This window comes from Limanda limanda, chromosome 17 (assembly GCF_963576545.1).
Source record: "Limanda limanda chromosome 17, fLimLim1.1, whole genome shotgun sequence".
Lineage (NCBI taxonomy): Eukaryota > Metazoa > Chordata > Actinopteri > Pleuronectiformes > Pleuronectidae > Limanda > Limanda limanda.
Window position 1 is genome coordinate 3659621 of NC_083652.1, and position 21472 is coordinate 3681092.

A 21472-nucleotide genomic window follows, 5' to 3' on the forward strand; every position below is an offset into this window, starting at 1 on the left:
GCAGACAGAGGCACAGTGGGACGGAGAGAAGTCAGAGGAGCAGGAACCCAGAGACCAAGTTTGTAGAACTTTGTAAGAATTACATCAAAAATCGAAAGATTCCATCAATAAAGTGTCATATGAGTCAAAGATGTAAAATAGAACAGATAGCAGGATGTGGAGTCAGACGGTAGAACGAAAGTAAATCATGGAAACATCTCACACTAAACCCCCAAAAGAAAATAAAGCTGGCTTTGTGTGGGAGGGGGAGAAATGAAAAATCCGCGTATATAAAAAAAATGTCAACAAAATGAAAGAAGTAAAGAAAAGAAAGAGCAGAAGTTCCAGTGTGGAGGAAAAGAAAGTGTCGGCTGCACTAACTGCTCCGCTGTGATGGAAGGCCTGTCACCAGCTCCACTCACACTGCGGCTCCGATGGGTCATCGGTGACAGCGGAGAATTACGCGAGAGGACAGGGAAGAGTCAGGTTACCTCTTCACCTCCACACAGGTTACACAATGTGTCCCTCCATTCTGTCCTCCTCAAACCGAAGACTCCCTCCTTCCTTCTCCGTCAATCTCCTCCTCTTCCTCCCTTCTCCTCGTACCTCTGTCGTGCGTCACGTGGCTTATGCGTCCACTGTGGTGACCGTAGGCCAAAAGTTGTCAGCCGGTTTGTGTGTGTGCGTGTTTGTGTGTGTTTGTGTGTGTGCGTGTGTGTGCGTGTGTGTGCGTGTGTGTGTGTGTGTGATTGGAGGACACAGGAGGCTGGAAACCTTTCGATTCAGGGGAGCGGAGTTTGCGCGCACACTGGCGTTTGTATTGGCGCACGCGCCTCATCCATCACTCGCTGTGACATTAGCGCGACAAAGAGACTTCAGTCAAATCGGCCCATCAATCTGATATCAGCACGGATCTGTCAGAGCAAAGAGAGAGGCTGAGAATAAAAGAGGGGCTGTGAGGCGGCCTGCTGCTCCCAGTCCTCCCCCCTGCAACATGCTCCCACTATAGACAGGCACAACATAAACCAATGTACTGTACATGTGTGCCATAGTAAGTCCTATCACTGCAACTCCTTATCACTAGTGCACTCAGTGCTGCGACCACAGAGCGAGTCAGCCTCAGTCACCTCACATTCCTCACAGTCCTGCAGCTATTACATCACTGTTCATGTGACAGTGTTATTTATTCAAGGATCATTCTGCTTTACTACAACTGGGTTCTTGGGGCAACAAAAAGGAGCATGGTCACCTCTGCTGAATTTTTAGAGACACATACGTTGCATCTTCTCCTACACGTACCTCAGAATATGCTCTAGATTTCAGATGAAGCGCCATCTTTGAAACGCTGGATGCAAAATGTAGCAAGTACGACTGAATTTCAGTCTTTCAGCTCTGTGGGAGTCGTCTATCTAAAGAGAGCAAAGTCTCGGCAACTTACTGCGACTTGTCCGCTCAGAGAAGCTCAAAGAGAGTTTTTCCTTTGTGACTCAGAGCTGTACAAACAGTTAGATCTCGTTGGCAAAACGTTGCACTGCTGTCATTTAATGTATAGAGAAAAATAATAGTATCGTAAAGCCACCATAAACAAAAATAGAACAAAGGTATTAAAATAGTTAATTTGGATACAAAGCTGACCACACCAGAAACTTTGGTCACTGTTTGGTAGCTATGCAAAATTATAGCAAGTATCAATGTCGATGAACAATGTGTGTCTGCAAACTAAGATGGATGTTTACAACAAACTGCTTTGGCAGTAATGTTACAGTTCACCTTCATTTTCTGTTCCAGATCCATGGATTTAACTAATCTCAAGGTTTCTGTCTCTCGCTACTTGTGGACGTCCTCCTGAATTCTTAGATTTTAGTTATTTATTTTTTTTACCTCTGGATGATGCCCACACCTACAAGAATAAGTCTCAACTTCAACTTAAAGTGTGTTCAGTATTTTTAAGTTAAAGAGTGTTTCAAGTTTAGCAGTGTTACTTTTTCAAAGCGTGGTTGAAAAGCTTTACAGTTTTTAAACCAACATTACCAGTGTTACTCACTGTGTCTGTGAATCTGCTATGAACATCTTGTTGCTACACTGAGTCTAATGCTGTACTGCTGAGTGCCAGCTGTCCTGCTCTGACAACCTTAAATATGTCGGGGTGTGGCTGAGGGACTGGATGACAGACCTCCACTGCAGCATCCAGCGCTGACTGAGTATCCACGTCTAACACTCTGACTCCGCTGTGAAAGATCCTCGTCTGTTTGTGCCTTGCAACAGTTTCCCCATCAGCTCAGAACTTCCCCTTTCCTCCATCCCCTCTTTTACTGACACAGATCGACTTTCAAAATTATTGATTTGACTTTTTCTCTTGGTGGTGCATTTTCCTTTCAGAAGGCAGGAAATCCTTGCATGGATCAAAAGGTTTCCATTGATCGTGCAGAGCAATACAGAGAGCTTGATCGCAGGGACTTTTGGGAATCAGTTTACTTTTCAACAATTGGATTGGGAGGCCATAGATTTCGGATCCGCCGGGGCGTGCATGTGCGAGTGCGTGCGTGTGTTTGCTAATTGAATGAATGAGCTGATCTGTTATAGAAATGAGGTTAAAGCAGACAGGAGGCCTTCTGGTCGACCAAACCCTGCCGGTCGGGCAGGACAGGAAGCAGGGAACGCCTTGACAACAACACAATGTACTTTCTGTGTGTGTGTGTGTGTGTGTGTGTGTGTGTGTGTGTGTGTGTGTGTGTGTGTGTGTGTGTGTGTGTGTGTGTGTGTGTGTGTGTGTTTGTAAAACAAAGGCCTGCAACATGATTGAACTCTTTACAAACAGCAAAGCTTTTTGTTCAAGTTTACTTTTTGGAAGAATTTATTTTTCCTTGAACAACTATGCAGATTTCTTTATTTTTCTTTCTTTCTTTCTTTCTTTCTTTCTTTCTTTCTTTCTTTCTTTCTTTCTTTCTTTCTTTCTTTCTTTCTTTCTTTCTTTCTTTCTTTCTTTCTTTCTTTCTTTCTTTCTTTCTTTCTGTCTTTAATTCTGTCTTTATTTCTTTCTTTCTTTCTTCCTATTACATGCAGCTCATGAAGTGTCTGTTTCACAGTTGGGACTCTTTGCCGTTCGTTAGCCCCCACCTCATTTCAACTGCGTCCAATGAACCCATCATCCATTTCTCCCCTCAGGACACCGTGTAAAGGGCCTGGCAGCAGACGTACCGTCATCCGCAATCAGAACAAGCAGCGTGGGCGTGCAACAAGGACTGAGGTTAATGATCAGTGAGGGGCTGAAAGGGAGGAGAAGGAGAGCGAGTGGGCAGGAAGTCTGCAGAAACAGACTGGGACAAGAAGAAGATTAAATGACACCCACGTGGCTGTCAGGGTGGTGGAGATACTACAGGAGAGTGGCCGAGAGTGAGAGAGGTCAAATGGTCAGAACTGTCACTCTGTAAATTCACGCAGTAATCCAGTTGTCCTTTAGCAAATTCATTATTTCTGCGGTTTTATACTGTTTCTCATTTGCACCAGATAATAATATGTAATTTGTGTCATAATTTGTACAGAGACCTCTGATGGGAATTTGTCAGAGGAGATTAGAATGATTTTATCAGTGCAGTGCTTTCTGAATTACTGCTGATTAACATGTAGCTGTTTTTATCTATTTTATCTTTATTCAGATCAGAACAACATGCAAGTGAGAACAACGTCATTGTGGCATTAAAACACGATCTGTTTATCTATCTGTCTGTTATCACTTACTTCATCTGTAATCACTTTAACACTAAAGTTCCCTTTGTAAACTAAGTGAGTCCTCATTATGGGTCTACTTATTGTTTGTGTGCTGGACGTTGTGTGCAGAGCTTTTTATAAACAGTCTGTGGTTCAGAGTGAAGTTAGGAAACTTTGTGTTTAACCTAGCTGGTTTATTTGCATTAAAGGTGTTATGGTCAATGTTTTTTTATAAAATGAAACAGAATTTACTGCATTATTGCATGTCGACTATTTCAGGGCTCCGTTATGCATCGACACAATCTTAACCCAAGTTCACACATTTTCTACATGAATATAATATAAAAGCGCTGTAATTCGTCTCGCCATAAAGAGTGGCAGCCACAAAACAAACATTATGCTTTAACTTTGTAGACAAATTGCCTAACAGGAAGGGATTCTAACTATTCAAGATTTTACTGTAGATATTTTAAGAAAATTAAAGGGAATACATGTACAATTTTCATTACGGCACTCATAACTTACTCCTATTAAATATTATTTTATTTTACGATTTTGTTTCATCTATTAACTTGCACTTAAGGTATTATTTTAAAAATCCTTAAAAGGGAGCAAATATAAGATAAAACATATATTTAACATTTAATTTCATTATACCTGATAATGTGAAATTATAAAGTGATAATGGACAGCAAAATCATTTTATATATATTTAATCAAACGTCCATAATAAATTGCATTAAATTACATGACACATCATTTAGCTGGTGTTTTTATTCAAAGCGACTTGCAATCAGTACATTCAATCATGAGGGTACAAACCCAGAACCGCAAGAATAATGTGACTACAATTAATCTTCAAAAAAGCCCAAATACACTACACACATGTTAGTGCAATATATAAGTGCATCTTCTTAACCAAGGTCTAGTCAGAAGAGATGTGTCTTTAGTCTTAACTCTTTGTTTTTTTTTCCGAGGCCACACGTTCAAGCAGAGACAAAGTGGGTTTGTGGTTTAAAGCCCCAGGAGGCTTATTATGATTGTGGATCGCGTGTCGGAGGTCGCAATGGTGGATCCAGTTCGGTGGATTCTGTATCGTGCCAGCTGATCGTCGTTGTAATGGAGGATCCTTTGTCGCGTTGGCATCGGATGATGAGGGACCACGACCGAGGCGGCAGCTGATAATGGATTCTAACTGGCGGCGGTGGACAATGACTGTGGATTATAGTGGATCCCATCCTGATGCTGGATCGTGGTCTTGCTGCTGGCCAGAGACTGTGATTGCAGCGGGACTGCCTGACACATAGTATTGAAAAATGTTTAGCCTAATGGATGCTGCTAAAAATCCTGATGATGTTTTCTTACACCTGACATCTATTGCACTTCTGTCCGTCCTGAGAGAGGGATCCCTCACATGTGGCTCTCTCTGAGGTTTCTACATATTTTTACCTGTGAAAAGGGTTTTTAGTAGTTTTTCCTTACTCTTGTTGAGGGTTAAGGACAGAGGATGTCACACAATGTTAAAGCCCCATGAGACGAATTGTTATTTGTGAATGTGGGCTATACAAATAAAACTTGATTGATTGATTGATTGATAGTCTGCGGCAGAAGATGTGTAGACTTTCTTCTGTCCTGATGTCAATAGGGAGCTCGTTCCACCATTTAGGAACCAGGACAGCAAACAGGCGTGATTCTGTTGAGTGGCTAGCTGCCCCTCGCAGTGAGGGAGCAGCATTCAACTTCCAATGTTTATTTTTGACCTCCTTTCTTTTGCTCCAAGCAGCTTAACCGTAACCGAATGGACGTGCATAATTTTTCATGCTGATGCTGGTGTGACTGGGTTGACACAGAAGACGAACCACATGACCGGAAAAGGACATGGTTTTATTCAGATCTTATTGATATTGAATGTATCGCGAGACCAAATTGATCAAATTCAACACTGTCCTTCCCACGACCTCTTCTGCATGAAAATCTTATTATTGTGAGTATTCCCAAATTGTGATCAGATCTGAATATGCAAATGAGGCAGGCAGAGCTGGAATATCTTTCAAATGAAGCTGGCTCTTGAGGGAAGCTGAGCTGCAGAGTGTCGGGCTCAGCTTTACCTCAGCTGCTAACAATGGTTGTTTTTTGTTGTTGTTGCTTTATTAACAATTTAGTCTAAAAGCACCAGATAATACTGATATAATCCTATATTTCTTTCTAAAGGAGTGTTTGTTTTGCTCCAATTCAAAAAGTTTCAGTATTCATATGACACAAAGAGAAATACGCAGATGTGAGGCTTTAACTGAGGGGAAGGTTTGTTAGTTTTCCTTCAAATGGAAAAATAATCATCCAAATATTTGCCGTCTTCATATCTACTGACTGTAGTGTTGTAGTGTTAGGAACAAAACATCCAATATTACATCCAAGAACCGCCACACCCACACATTAAATAAGCCACTAGGAGGCCGATCTATCTATCTATCTATCTATCTATCTATCTATCTATCTATCTATCTATCTATCTATCTATCTATCTATCTATCTATCTATCTATCTATCTATCTATCTATCTATCTATCTATCTATCTATCTATCTATCTATCTATCTATCTATCTATCTATCTATCTATCTATCTATCTATCTATCTATCTATCTATCTATCTATCTATCTATCTATCTATCTATCTATAAAAAAAATTATATGATAACACAGTGTAACATTTGAACAAAATGAACAACAACAACAAATGTAGATCCCGACTATTTAAAGGGATAGTTCACCAATAAATTTGGGTGGGTGAATTGTTTGAGTCCACAAAACCTTTTTTGAGTCTCAGATGTAAACAGCGTTGCAGCCAATTCCAATGCAATTGAAGTAACTGGGGACCACTTCTTCAAAAGAAAAAAAACATAACATGCCTCCTGTGGTGTCATCAAACTGTCTGCAAGCTTCAGCATTAAAATTCGACTCAAATAAGCGTCATTAGCTTCATGTTTTTAGGTGAAATGTCTTCAGATGGCCACGTCAGATTTTGAGCCACGTTTGTACACACCGTTGTTTTTTCACGTTTGAAGAAGTGGTCACCATTTATTTCAATTGTATTGGATTTGGTTGTAACGCTGTTTACCCCCGAGAGTCTATCCCTTTTAAATCATTTTATTATATTGTTTTTACCAAATGCCTCAAGAATATCACAACTTCCTAACATGCTGCCGGTTTGCAGGGTCTCTTCTTCTTCGCAGACTGACCTTTGTACCTCATGTGGGGTCATCTGTCTTGTCTCAAGTCAGGATTGGAATTTAAGGATCAGCGAAGACCCACAACATACCAAGACTATCTCTTACTGTTTTTGACTGAGAAACATATTTGTCATGTCCATCCAGGATGGATCACAGTCCTTGATCAAAGGAGTAATATTAGCAATAACTATGAACATCTGTATGGAATGAACACATTGCTTTGTAGAAACGTACCAATATAACCAGACTGAATGTTTTCTTCCTTTTGCTTTCACTGTCTGTCTCACAGTCCAGACGGGTCAGATGACTCCAGAACCAGGAACCTACGCTCCAGTATTCCAGGAAAAGCGTCTGCCTGTGTGTGTGTGTGTGTGTGTGTGTGTGTGTGTGTGTGTGTGTGTGTGTGTGTGTGTGTGTGTGTGTGTGTGTGTGATATGAGGGGCTTTCTGAAAATCATGAAAGATGATATAGGAGGGAGAGTGAAAGGGAGACGATGAAAGAGTGGAAGAAAGAGGCGTTGTGCATCCAGACTGCCTCCAATCTTACTTCAGCTCTGAAACCTGAGCCACTGATGCAGACACATAAAAGCATTTATTAACTGTTATAAATAACGTCCACACATCCCAGACAAAAGAGAAAGAGAAGCTGTCAATGCGGCAAAGAGCCAACTTTTTTTCTTAATGGTGTTTTTGCTGCATTTCAGTTTGGTCAGTGATGTTTTTATGTTTTATGTTCCAGTGTGTCATAATGTAAAGTAGGCTAAGTGGACAGGTAGATCTTCTGAACTGTTCCTTTTTTGTGTTTCACTTAATTAAGTACAACTTCACTAAAGTCGATTATTTATCCAGCAGGGGTTTCATGTCCTTTATGTCAGTTTGTTTACTACATGATGGGGAGCTTGATGGCAGAGAACCCATGCTTATTTCTTGTATTAATTCAAGGATCATTGCAGTCTTCTCAGTGGTCACAAATAACAACGGGGAGGAAACTTGTCTAACATTTAGCCTAAGTCAAGTGATTTCTCTACATCATGATTAATTCCCTGAATCTATTTCCATTTTGCTGTATAACCTTATATTAATACAACAACTTTTCCCCCTATCTACTTTGTAAAAACTGTTTTTGCGATATTTTATATGCTTTTACCCAAAAATATGGTCTCTACCTAACCTTACCCACATGTTTTACCTTATGAACATACAGAGACAGTGGATACAGACAGCCACCATCCTGCCATTTACATGTAACACCCCATTCATATGGGATATAATCCAGCCAGCGGCCAGGTTATCACCACAATTTTGGTGCAAAAGCAGTTCTGTGAATTTAAAACAGTTTTCAGGCATGAACTCTGGAAAATGTCCAGATAACCAGGTCCAGGGATTTTTCCAGAGTTTGTCTTTTACATTTGAAGAATGCAGTAGGAGATTGTGGGAGTTATGTTAACAACAATAATAACATTTCTGGAATATTAACTGTGATATTTCTCTGGACATTAAGGTGGCTGGCAGGAGAAGTTCATGAAAACTTCTGGAGCAACTGCTTCAGACGTTTGTGTTCTCAAACACAACCATTCCGGAAAATTTCAGGAGAATGTCCAGACTTGCATGTTGGAGAGCAGCTGGATTAAGTTGGAAACAGGGTTAGCTCAGAATAAAAAGCATTGCGTCTGTTCAGCCTACAGTTTGAATATGTACAGTTTTCCTATGGACTGTTTTACATTGTTACTTTACCAGAACGTTGGCTGTGGACCAGGGTCGTATACCCGCAGGTTCTTAAGCTTGACTCAAAAATGTAGCTGATTAGAGACACCACTCCACATTTATTTCTCTTCAGCAGTAAACAACACATGGCTCCAAACATTAACAGCTTCCTCGGACATTAAGGACTGCTGACAGTTATGTTAACCACTCTAAAAGCTGACACATCAGATAAGTATAAAGCTACATTAACATGTTGTGCAACACCAGTTCCTTTTGGTGGTGAGGCTCCTATGAGCTGGTTTTATGACAATATTTTACAGACATGAAGAAGCTTATGACATATGACACTCAGTCTGAGTATCATTATTCACAGAGGCCTACTTGCACTAAATATCGCCAGCCAAACCATCACAGATGCTCATCTCCGATTATGCGAAACATTCTTGATTAGACCGATGGGTTTGTTATTAGTAATGGCTTACAGCAGATCACTTCCTCACTCACTTTCCTCTGATTCTCAATGTGCATTGACTCTCATCTGTTTGTAACTATAATGCTGTTAAGTTTATTTAAGTTTAATGTGTACTTGACTATTCATCCATCTATTATCAAAAGGCCTTCTTTATCAGAGCAGACATTGGGCAAAAGACAGTTCACCTGCGTGTCACAGGGCCGACAAACAGAGACAAGCAACCATTCACACCTACGCTCAATTTAGTGTCTCAAGTTTACCTAACCCCAATCTGAACGTGTTTGGACTGTGAGAGGAAGCTGGAGTACCGGGAGAAACCCCACGCCGAGACACAAGTGGTTTAGAAATAATTCCGCAGAGATTTTCCCGATCATTTCAGCTGAGTGAAAGTTTTTTGACGACAGCATCTAGTGGCCATCCGAAGAACTGGAGCTTGATGCATCGTTATGCTGCGGCTGCAGCCACTTCTTGGGGGCAATATCAAGTTGTAAAAAAAATAATACCCAAACACATGTTCAAACAGAGGTCAAAGGTTGGGGTGTCATACTCCTGTGAGCACGGGATGATAATAGGACAAGAGCAGCGCAGAGTGGAGGAGGGAAATCAGAGCTGGAGGAGCTGGCTCGCTACTATCAGCCATCTCTGATAAGCTGCTGTCAGCTCTGCCGCTCTTATCTGCACAACACATTTACACCCGGGCTACGGACGAGGAGAAGGGCCACGCAGGACAACAACTCCCTCCAGCCAACAGACAAGCCTTTCGTATTTTTACGTGGAACTGTGGGTAAAAGGCGAATCAGTCTAGTGTTCATATTTAAAAGGTTTTGCAGGGAACATTGTGAGAACTGGAGTCCAATCTCTATTTCTTTCCTAGAAGATCCAGAGCATTTACCTGTTTGTCTGTGTATCATAAGTCTGTTATATCTTATTCCTCTGAGCCATAGAGCATTTTTTTACAAACACACATAAATGAACCACACTGTACCTCTGGGAGTCATGTTCCTTCATTACCATAGACACTACAATGTATACACACCATAGTTTATTTTTGAGTTAATACTATACACACACACACACACACACACACACACACACACACACACACACACACACACACACACACACACGCACACACTCACCTGATGCCAGAAATACTCACTGGAGAACCAAATAAATAATTAAGATTCTTCCGCAAGTAGTCCCCAATAAATGCACCTTGTATTAGGACCAAAAGACTGCTAAACCCACAAAGAATATTTGAGATGTTCTCTCTTTTCTGACCACATTACCCAGCTAAAAATTGAGGGTCGGGGTAAAAATTTGTTTACACAGGTTTGTAAATTGAGAGTTCATATTTACACGTGGCTCAAAAGTATGAAAGTCTACAAAGTAGTTCTACTCCAATGAGATGGTTAAGAAGGACCCTGAGACACAGTGTACATGCATCAGACATTTGTAACACAAACACAGTAACTCTCTCCCCTGTGTCATGTAGACTGGAATGATTCTGTTGAATGGGCTATTTATTGTTTCTATTAAATACTATACGTGGACATTTCCATCCAATTTCCTCAGGTTAAAGCAATAAACATGAATAGTGACGAAGACCTAGGTTCATGAATTCATTTAATTTAAATCATCTCAACCCTTGATTATAATTGATTCTTTTGAATGAAGATCCCATTCAATCATAGAAATGAATTGCAAACTGTTGAGAAATGTAATCAAAGCGGTAAATGCCAAATATTAACCATGTATTTGTTTGATATGGCTTTATTGCTTATTTTCTCAAACAGTACAGTTTAGCTTTAAAGCCACTGCTGCTGGTTAGTGTTGTGGTGTGAGCGGACCACTCAGCAGTCTGTTTACTGGCTGTTAATTGGTGTAGTTGGATTGACTGACAATTGTCTCTGTTGGTCCCTTGGTAAATAACAGTAAATCCAGTGGAATGGCTCTTTATTGACCTCGGAGACTGCAGGGGTGCATCCACACGCACACACTGATATCTTGTTGGTGTGTATCCTCCATGGGTCCCACCTGACAACTCAATATACAGCACTGCATGCATGTGTGTGTGTCCGTGTGTGTGTGTGTATTGATGGGGCCCTCAGAGGCTGGAGCATTGATCATACGTCTCAGAGCAGATGATAACTTAGCTTACTGGATGCTAACAAACACATTATTTACAACACAACTGAATAAACAGAACATGGCAGAATTGATGGTGCAGATGTTCTCCTGGTGCTGTGACCTGTATCCTTCTGTTTCTCAATCATCAGCTTTATAGGCTACACAAGGTCAAAGGTCAGGGCCTTGGAAACATGTGCAGTGATGTCAGATATCATATATCTGATCCAAGGACATAATGTACCCATAGTGGATGGAAATATGACGACAAACACAATTCAATACGCAACAATTGGTTCTGCATGAGGATGCTACCAGAGCATCCTCATGCTTGAACTGTCTCTTATTAAGGTGAGACATGAAATACAAGTTAACTTAAGTTAACCTTTATTTCACCTACGAAGGTCCATATCACTATAGAAATACAATTTAAACATTTAAAGATCAAAATACATCACAAATATATGAAATATAAATATCATACGTATAAACACATGTACAGGATTAGCAGTATCATCTCAGTTTCAACATTGGTGAATTTTGACCCCCGATATTTGCTTTGCATTTGTGTACATATATACTGTATATCACATTGATGTATGTTCAAGTTTTCATGTGATATGATATGTAATGTTGTGCCATGTCATGATTGTCAGCTGAAAAGATCTCACAAGTGGTCAGGCAGGTGAAGCAGCAGAACCTTGATACCGCAGCTCCACTCTATGATCACTACTCCACAGACTCTGGCTCCAAATGATGATGTCACAACTGCAAAATTGCAGCATCCATGTATGGAATATTTTGGCATATTTTTTGTACAGCAGGAATGAGCAGGTGAAGGTGCATCATTCATCTTTATTCACCTTCATATGTGCACTGTTTGGACATTCCCTCCTCCCTTGGTATTGAACCTAGTGTGATTATATGAAAAAAGGAAAAAAGGTGAAGTGTTTGAGTCCACAAAACAAAATAAATAAAGCAACAGAAAAAACACAACATGCCTCCATACTGGTTGTTTTATTACATCTGAAGAAGGACTCGCCATTGAATTCAATTGTCTTGGATTCTGCTCTAACAAAGTTGACCCCTGAAACTCCAAAAGTGTTTTGTGGACTCAAACAGTTCACCTAGCCCTCCATCAGCATGGGGAGGATTAGATACTGAGTGAATTTTCATTGACCGAGGAACTATACCTTTAAGATCCTGCCATTTGTTATCACGGCTGATCACTGTATTTATCTGCAGGTCCTACATGAACTTTTGAAAAGAAACATTTCATTCAGTTGATGGCAGCATAGAGAAAGGTCGTTCAACAACAGAAGAGGAATTTACACCAAAGTCAAGGTACTTGACAACGTATACCTCCTTAACATATCTTCATTAGGTTAAGAGAATATGTAATTGTAGTTTTATTGTATAAATGTAGGGACAGATGTGCCTATACAATATGTAACTTTGTCTACTCAATCAAAACAATAACAAACATTGAGTTTGTTTGTGAAACCGCTTGGGATCATGGGAACTGTTCTCTTCCCCACCATTGCTTATGATAATCTCCATGGCATGACTCAGATACAAGTCATGTTCGAGGATGAAGTGATGTACGTAATTCTACGTAATGCAGGAAATATTAATAAATAATCAAGATCCATTTTGAGTTACCGATACAAACAGCGGAAGGAACAAACAAAAAATTGGGGATTTCTCTGGTTTTGAACTATGATGGAACCTTTATGAATACTGTTAGTACAAAAGTCAACAACATATGTAACCAAGGTCTAGTCATTTAAAAAAAATTATTGATATATTGTGTGTTATATCTATAAAAATGTAATTACTCAACATGTCCCTTCTCTGGGTATTTGACATGGGTATGTCAAGTTTACGCATCTCACTTGCATAAGTCACACAGCTCCATAACAGTAGTGACCTCACAAATCCTGCTGGTGCATTCATGTTTTTTAAACTCAGATTTTAAATGCCCAATAAGAAACTTCTTCAATCCAGCAGATGAATGTGGAAACAAACGTTCAGTGAAGCTCAAACATCACCGTCAGGCAGTAATACGCAAAGCACATGTTTGAGTGGAGGGGGCTTAATTAGAATAGGAGAATTAATTTCAAGATATGAAGAGTCAATTAGTTTGGTTGATGATGGTTGATGATGGTTTTCATATGGTATAATTATCAATTTTTCCTCAAAGCAATGTTGTGGTAAGTTATAAAAGCATCATTTTCAACAATATAATATATAATCAATATGAAAAAACGTTTTCTTCTGATGAAGTCCCTTATGCAAAAATAACCATTTTGTTCCAACCATTGTTTTCCACTTGTCCTGACCCGGGTTGATGAGGTATCCGACCAAGTATGGCATCCCACACGTCTCTGTGCTTTCCGGCTTTTCCAGGGGATCTCAAGGCGTTCCCAGGGCCAGATGGGAGATGTAGTCCTTCCAGCGAGGTCTGGATACCCAGGGGTTCTTCTGGTTGGGCTTGCCCAGTAAACCTCCCAAGTAAGGTGCCCTGGATGCATCCTAACTAGATGCTCCTACCACCTCAACTATTTGACCTGAAGGAGCAGCTGTTCTACTCTCAGCCGCCTCCGGATGTGTGAACTCCTCACCCTATCCCTGAGGTTGAACCCATCTATACAATGGTGAAAACTAATTTTCGCTGCTTGTGACCTCCTTCTTTTGGCTACCTGCGGCCATGTTGTTGTCCTTTGGCATCATTTTTAAATCAAATCATGTACATCAGACCTACCACTAGGAGTTCTTCTTCAAATGTACTTGCAGGATGCGAATGTCTAGCAGTGCGTCAGGACCTGATGCTGTGTGCGTGTCTGCGTGCGTGAAGGTAAGTTTCCTCTTGGTGCCCATTGATAGAAATCTACCTCTCACATATTTCACTACTGCAGCTAAGTGGGTGATCTATCACTTCTGAGTTATGCAATATCAGACACACACACAAACGCACACCGGCAGAAATCATAACAGTGATGGTGACGGTGATGCAAGAGATAAAGGAGCAGTCCGTGTATCACAGCATGCCAGCCGGCTGACAGGCGGTGACAGCCAGAAGAGAGAGATTATTGGAACACACACACACACACACACACACACACACACACACACACACACACACACACACACACACACACACACTCACACACACACCCAGGCACTCAGAAGGTGAGATATGTCTCCCAGCATAGAGATGTACTCTGCTGTAATCTCTCTGTATACAAGATACTCTTAGATGGATGGTTGCAGGAGAGAGGGAGTGCAGTGAATGTATGCTGCACGCCCCAGTTCTGTAGTCATGCACTTTGTGAAGAGGCTTAATTTACAGTTAATACATCTGTTTAGTTTTATATCTGCCAATTCTTAAAGTATACTCCTACCTACTATGTGATGCATTTGAAAGAGTTGATAAATTGTGTTATCATGCTTCCTTTCCATACTGAATAGATCTCTTCCTATTGAGATTACATTGTAAATATGAGAGAGGCATTCAAAAGTTTATGTTCTAAAGTTCAGCCGCGGATGTGAAATTAACAATTCAAGGTTTCTTTATCACAAGGGATGGTTTACAGATGTTAACCAATCAGAGTGCAAGTTTGATCAACCTCAGATAGAAAACATAGTCGTTATGTTCATGTTATGGTATCAAGAGCCCCATTATGAAATATTAAGTGACCTCAAGCCTCATAAATACAGTAGTATACAATGTTTTAGTCTACCACAGGGAATTAAAATAATAATAAACTGTGAATTAAGTTTACAGTAATCAAAAGGGATAAACAAACGTAATGTACGGGCAACCCTGCTGCCATTCTTAAGATGTACACTCTCAGAAATCAAAGTGTTAACTAGAACCATACAGGGTTCTTTGGCTTGTCCCCATATAGAAACCTTTTTAATTGATGGTACCTTTTATAAAGGTTAGACCCTTTTTTACCAACACCCACTCTTTTAACAATCCTTAAAGAAGAAAAATGGTTCCTGACCCAATGTCTTACAAAGAACCCTTGAAAAATAATTCCTTAAACTTTAGATCCTTCTCAACGTTCGGGAGAACCAAAGTCCACCAGGAAGAACACGTTTGGTACCCTTATTCCTAATAGTGTAGCGCAGTATACTTTTGTCCTTATTGGGGATTCAAGTTCATCAAGTTACTTTAGATCAGTGGAGATCTCCATGATTACATACTGTGGCCACTGCTGTTTTCTGTCCACACCATGTCACTAGTTCACATAGTATTCAGATAACTCGTTGATTTAGATTTTCTTCACAGATTGACCTCTGTCTTTTGATCATTTTAGCATCCAGCCATTTGAGCACCTTCGAACCAAAGGACATATGACAGAGCGCCTCACTCTGGTTTTGTGGGCCAGTTATTGTCTTACAAGTAACAATCAATGATTTCATTTGTCATATCCCATCTCACTGTGCAGCAGCATGAGCCAACCCAAGCTGCCAACAAGCTTCAGTCCGCATAAAACAACATTTACTAACACCAGTTAAAGCATGGCTGGGACTGGACCCTTCAAGTATTGATTATCTCAGTGGAAAAAACTACACTGAAAACTGTACTTAGAACCCATGAGCTAGAATGAGGAAATTACATTCTGATAAATACTGTCTTTTGTATGTCTTGTTACAACACTGACACTATTTAAACTTTGCAATGTTTTCATTATTACAATTAATTATATCAATTTTAAGTATTATTTATGTTTTTTATCAGAAGTGGAAGCTTAAGTAGTAGTAGAAGTAGCAGCAGCAAAAATAATTGGTATTATTATATTTTAAAGGCATATAAATAGTTGTGTTGCACAAATATACTTATCTGTGGTATATCTGAATTTTAACAACACTGCTTTTATCTGAAGTTCTGTGTTTTGTAAGTCAAACGGAAAAGGAGCAATTTCACTTGTGTTGACAGTTTCCCAAGATGTTAACTTCATCACATTGATCATACATGAATATATAACTGTTCCATATATGAAATGATCAGACAGTGATACAGTGAATATGTGGGTCAAACCATTCAATGATCCCATTTTGCTGTGTAAGGTTAAGGTTAGGACTGCTCAGTCAGGGTTTGGAGTTGTTATCAATTAAAGTTGTGTTGTTTTCTGTTTATAAAATCTACATTCCGCCTCTTATCTGAATACATTGTTATAGTAATTAAAAACATACAACAAATTTTGTAGGGGAGAAATTCCAGAATATTGAGGTCCTTCTTTGTTCCTTTTTTTGGAATCCTTGGGTTACAGAGAGCAAGTATCAGTTTTTCCCAGAAACGGTAAATAATATTATAAGTAGCATTCATATTAGTATCACTATTATTTGTGGTAATAGTATCAGTATCAGTATTGATTTGTATTACAAGAAGTAAAGCTTTCAGCCATTAATGGGCCTTGAATCTGTGTGATACTAATCATTCCATAGTCTTCTTGACTCTCTCCCTCCCAGAGACCAGAACACACACACAAACACACACACACACACACACACACACACACACACACACACACACACACACACACACACACACACACACACACACACACACACACACTAGTCCTGTCACAGTGAGCCAGTCATCCTGTAATGGCTGCCACTGCTCATTGTTCACATCCTGCTTTGTCTCCAGCGCCATTTTGACTCAGTGGGAGGAGGTGCAGCTAGTTAGCTCCATATCAACTCACACTTCAGGCAAGGAGCTGTAGCCACACTAACCCACGGTTACACATTCACTGCACTGGCCTCTAACAATGGGAGAGAACTAGTTATCCTCAGCTACATTCTATCCCCATACTCACGTCCAATCAACAGATGATATGTTTCACTGTAACCAACTCAGTTAAAAGGCTACTTGCTGGTGGATGTCCATGCCATGCTAAGCATTAGCCTCCCTTCAGAGGGAGAGGGCTAAACATGCTAAGCTAACATGTGACAGAGAAAAATACTTAGAGGCTTTGGCCTTAGACTGGTTTCCCTCTTTTTATCATGCTCACTGTTTCTCAGAGTTATCTCCAAGGTAACACTCAGGAGTTGTGCCATACACTTCAGCAACCTACATGTTAATATTGTATAGTGTGTAGTGTAGAGTGTATAAACTATATACTGCACTATATATATATATATGTATATATATATATATATATATACACACAGTATATGTATGTGTGTACACACAGTGTGTACACACATACACACACACATGTTTATAAATATATATACATATTTATATACAAATCTTATATATATAAATCCGAATATATATATATATATATATATATATACACACACAAACACACACACACACACACACAGTGTGTGCTGGTTTTGAATTTTTTACAACTAAAGAATATTAAAAAACACTGTTGTAGTATATAGGCTTCTACTTCCACCACTGCTGATGTGTAGGGGAATTATACAATACAATATACTGTATTATACAAAACATGAGTTATTTATTTTCAAGTAAAATATAAATATCGCAAGTATAAAAATATGCACTGCCCTGTCTGGACATAATTATCATAATATTAATTATTTAAAATACATAGTATATAAGTCATAAAGTATAAATACAAAACAACATGGGCCACGTCGTAAATGTTTGTATGTTTTATTATTATTATTATTCCACTATGAAAATATATATACAATAAATAATTTGGATTTTCACTATTAAAGAATCTGAATAAATAAACTAGGGTCTAAAAGTCGGGTCATCAGCAGGGCTTCCCTCTCGCCTCGTCTCGTTCAGAGAGAGAGAGTGAATGCATTCCTCAGTTTTCTAAAAGCAGTCCAGCTTTCTGCACCTAGGCTCCGTGAACAGTTCCTGAGAAGTTAGTAAAGATCCATGAAGCTGCACCAGAACAAAAGGGAAATAAATCCACACACACCGAGAAGTGTTCACTCATTTCAACCAAAATCAAGAAAGGCAATAAATACCTGATAAATTCGGACAACAGGGAGAAAAGAAATCCACAACGTTTGGAATGTAGAAAAAAATAATTCCCTTCGATCTTTAAAATAAATAAAAAATAACTGTGTCTCTCTTAAACTACATTATATCCGCAAAATTAAACCAGCAAGAAGAAGAAAAAAAGTATATTTTAAAACCAACATAATTTTCATTCAGAAATGATTCAGGAATGTTGCCGAGAAACTTTGATCTTTTTAAAACAACAGAGTCTTCGTCGAGTGCTGCGTGTCCTCCACAGGCCGGAGCGTCCACTGGTCTTGTTATTTCTAGAGTTTGAATTGTTCGGTGTTGCAGCTGCTCTCAGAAGTTGAGGTGCTGCAGGTCTATGGTGCACAGTGTGCTCGTGAACAGGTCGAAGTCCTCCTCGGAGAAATCCACCGGGCTGTCCAGGGAGCTCTGCAGGCTGGGCGACAGGCACGGGTCCCCGGCGAAGAAGGCGAGGTCGGGGAGCGTGGCTGATAAGGAGGCGGCGGGGGCAGCGGAGGAGCCGCAGGAGGTGATGGAGATGTGCCGATGCTCGGAGAAAGACGAGTCGGACGCGGCCCGGGCTGCTGCTGCACCGGGCCCGGCCTCGCTCAGCTCCACCGCCAGGCCCGGGTGGTCGGTGGAGCTCGACGTGGGGAAGGGCAGCGGGGAATGGTGAGCTGCGGCGCCCTCGGAGGAGCCAGATTCCCCGGGCAGCGGTGGGCGTTCGGGGCGGCTCGACCGGCCTCCTTCCTCCGGTGTGGGCTGTGCATTGTCCGCGCTGTCACTAGCGTAGGCGGAGGCCGAAGATGGATCGCCGCTGACCCTCTCGCCCTCCAGGGTAGCCTCCCCCGTGCCAGATGCCTCCAGCGGCTGGCTCGAGTACGGAGAGGAGGCATCGGCTCCTTCCAGCGGCTCGAACCCGCCCGGGTCGCTGGATTCGTGGCCTCCGCCGCCGTCTCTGTGGGGCGTCGTTTGGCGCTTGTGTTTCATGCGCCGGTTCTGGAACCAAACTTTGACCTGTCGCTCGGTCAGATCCAACAGGGCCGCGATCTCCACCCGCCTGGGCCGACACAGGTACTTGTTGAAGTGGAACTCCTTCTCCAGCTCCAGCAGCTGCGTGTTGGTGTACGCGGTGCGCAGCCGTCGGGACCCGGCTCCTCCGCCATCCTGGCCCGGGTCTGCAGGGAAAAGGACGAATAAAAGGAGACAGAGAAAAAAATTATGCGAGGAGGGGGATTTATTGTGCGAAAATCTTAAACTACGCTCATTTTTTATTTTAGTGTTATTTCCTTTTAACTTCAAATTGTAATCTACTTCATGAAAAGCCCGTAAAACCTCTACAGTTTTATTGCGTCTTGGATTTGGAGCCAAGAAATAAGCTGCTTCGGCATCAAGCAGAAATCCCCTCGGCTCTGCTCTCTGTAATAAAACATTAATAAAACACACACACACGCACACACACACACACACACACAAATCTCATAAAAAATACTCCTTCCAATTACACTGGCAAGCAAACTATTAGATGAGACCAATTTGGTGCTGGTAAAACAGAAAGAGCGAAACCCCCCAAAACAAAGCGCAAATAAAGACTGATGATCATAAATTCAAAGTGGGGTTTTCTCCCCGGTAAAGAGCACAGAGCCTCACTGAGAGATTCTGCAGCGTGTGATCAGAGGAAGGGGAGAGAGAGCAAAATAAATACATCATGCTGCAGGGAGGAAATGTGCAGGGAAATGTTGGAATATCGACGTGGAACGAATGTGGCGCTATCTGTCAGAAACGCAACCATGAGCATGAGTGACTTTATGAATGAGAGCAGAAAAGGCAGGAAATTGGGCCAGAGAGGAAGAAAAGGAAACAAGAGTTTTCATTTAAAAATACATATGGGAGGTGTGAGTTTGTGTGAGTGTGCATATGTGTGTGTGTGTGGCCAAGGCAAACATGTAAAATACAGAAATGGCCCAATCCCCCTGTAAAATCAGATTGTGTGCAGTGTGTCTGTTGTGTGGCTGCAGCTCAAACCCCCAACCCCCCACCTCAACATAGCTTCGCCATTATATTTCCTTCCTCAATCCAATATGGCTACCATCTCAGTTGTGCTATGAATATATAATGTGAGGGCGCTGCTGCTGCTGATGTGAAATCACAGGAACCCACACACACATACACACACACAAGCATCAGCAGCTTCCATGTGCAGGCTGGATGAAGAAAAGAAACCCTCTCACCGTGCATGATTCTGTATATAGTCAGGATACATTTTGGAAGTTGAAGCACCAGATGATGGAGAAATGAGAGGATGCTGGTGTGAGAGGTTTGCATCAGTGTGAAGCTGCTACACACTCAGTGACACAGATTAAAGTGTGTAAGCTCTCAGTGTGTGCATATTTAGATACATGATGGGAGAGTGTGCACAGCACTGCAGCATAATGCAGGGTCTAGATATGGCTTCCCTGTTGACACAGCATCACAGCACTGCACAATGCACGCACGCACACGCACACGCACACACACACACACAGAGCGGAGGAAAAAGGCTATGTCATCTCCTTGTTGTATGTAACGAATTATTTGTGAAGTGGATGTGAAATGAAGATGCACACAGAGAATAAAACCGGCTGCACATCCCTCACACTCCGCTCACACACGCATGCACCGGCTCCCGCATCCCTGCATACCGACCTGTGGGTGACTCGATGCCCGCCGATGGGTACCCGGAGGCGGTCGGCGACGGGGAGGACGAGGCGGGGGGGATGATGGATCCGCCACCGCCGGAACTGCCCCCAGGCTTGGAGCACTTCTTGGACGACTTCTTCTCCTTCATCCAGGGAAACTCGTGGGCCCTCGGACCGGCCGGGGTCGCCGTGACCGGGCCGGGGGCCTGCCCCGGCGGTCCGGGCTGCTGGGCGCCTCGGTGGTGCGTCTGGAGGCCATTAGTGGCAGAGCTTCTCCGGTTCTGCTGGCTCCTCGCAGCCGGTCTCGGCTGGCTGGCTGTGCAGGGGCTGAGGCTGGGGATGGTGTGCTCGAAGGGAGGCGGAATTACTGTCGAGTCCTTGATTGATGAAGTTTGAAATGACTCCAGGGCGGCGGGGAAGGACGTCAGGCACTCTGCTAGGGATGGCTGGCTGTTTATAAAACCGATCTCCCTTTCGAATTCAAAATTCATAGCTCCCTCAAACCGGTTTCACCCTCAAACGACGAGACCCCCGAACAATCCCTTCCCCAAAATAAAAAAAACACAACAAGACACATAAACACGCACGCCGCTCACGCGCACC

General features: G+C 41.7%; 1 protein-coding gene across 1 annotated transcript; it reads right to left on the bottom strand.

Annotated features, from left to right (window-relative positions):
* Window positions 1–17845: 17845 nt before the first annotated feature.
* hoxb2a (homeobox B2a) lies at window positions 17846–21360 on the bottom strand. The gene is made up of 2 exons (XM_061090149.1): window positions 20877–21360; window positions 17846–19369 (listed from the first exon to the last, which is right to left on the bottom strand). The coding sequence occupies exons 1-2, from the start codon at window positions 21358–21360 to the stop codon at window positions 18525–18527; spliced, it is 1329 nt and encodes a 442-aa protein (XP_060946132.1). The 3' UTR covers window positions 17846–18524.
* Window positions 21361–21472: the final 112 nt, after the last annotated feature.

Excerpts from the sequence above, each read along its gene's own strand:
- hoxb2a (XM_061090149.1), bottom strand. The coding sequence starts at position 21,360 with ATGAATTTTGAATTCGAAAGGGAGATCGGTTTTATAAACAGCCAGCCA. Across the intron at positions 19,370-20,876 it reads GGGCATCGAGTCACCCACAG|ACCCGGGCCAGGATGGCGGA; the intron begins GTCGGTATGCAG and ends TTTTCCCTGCAG.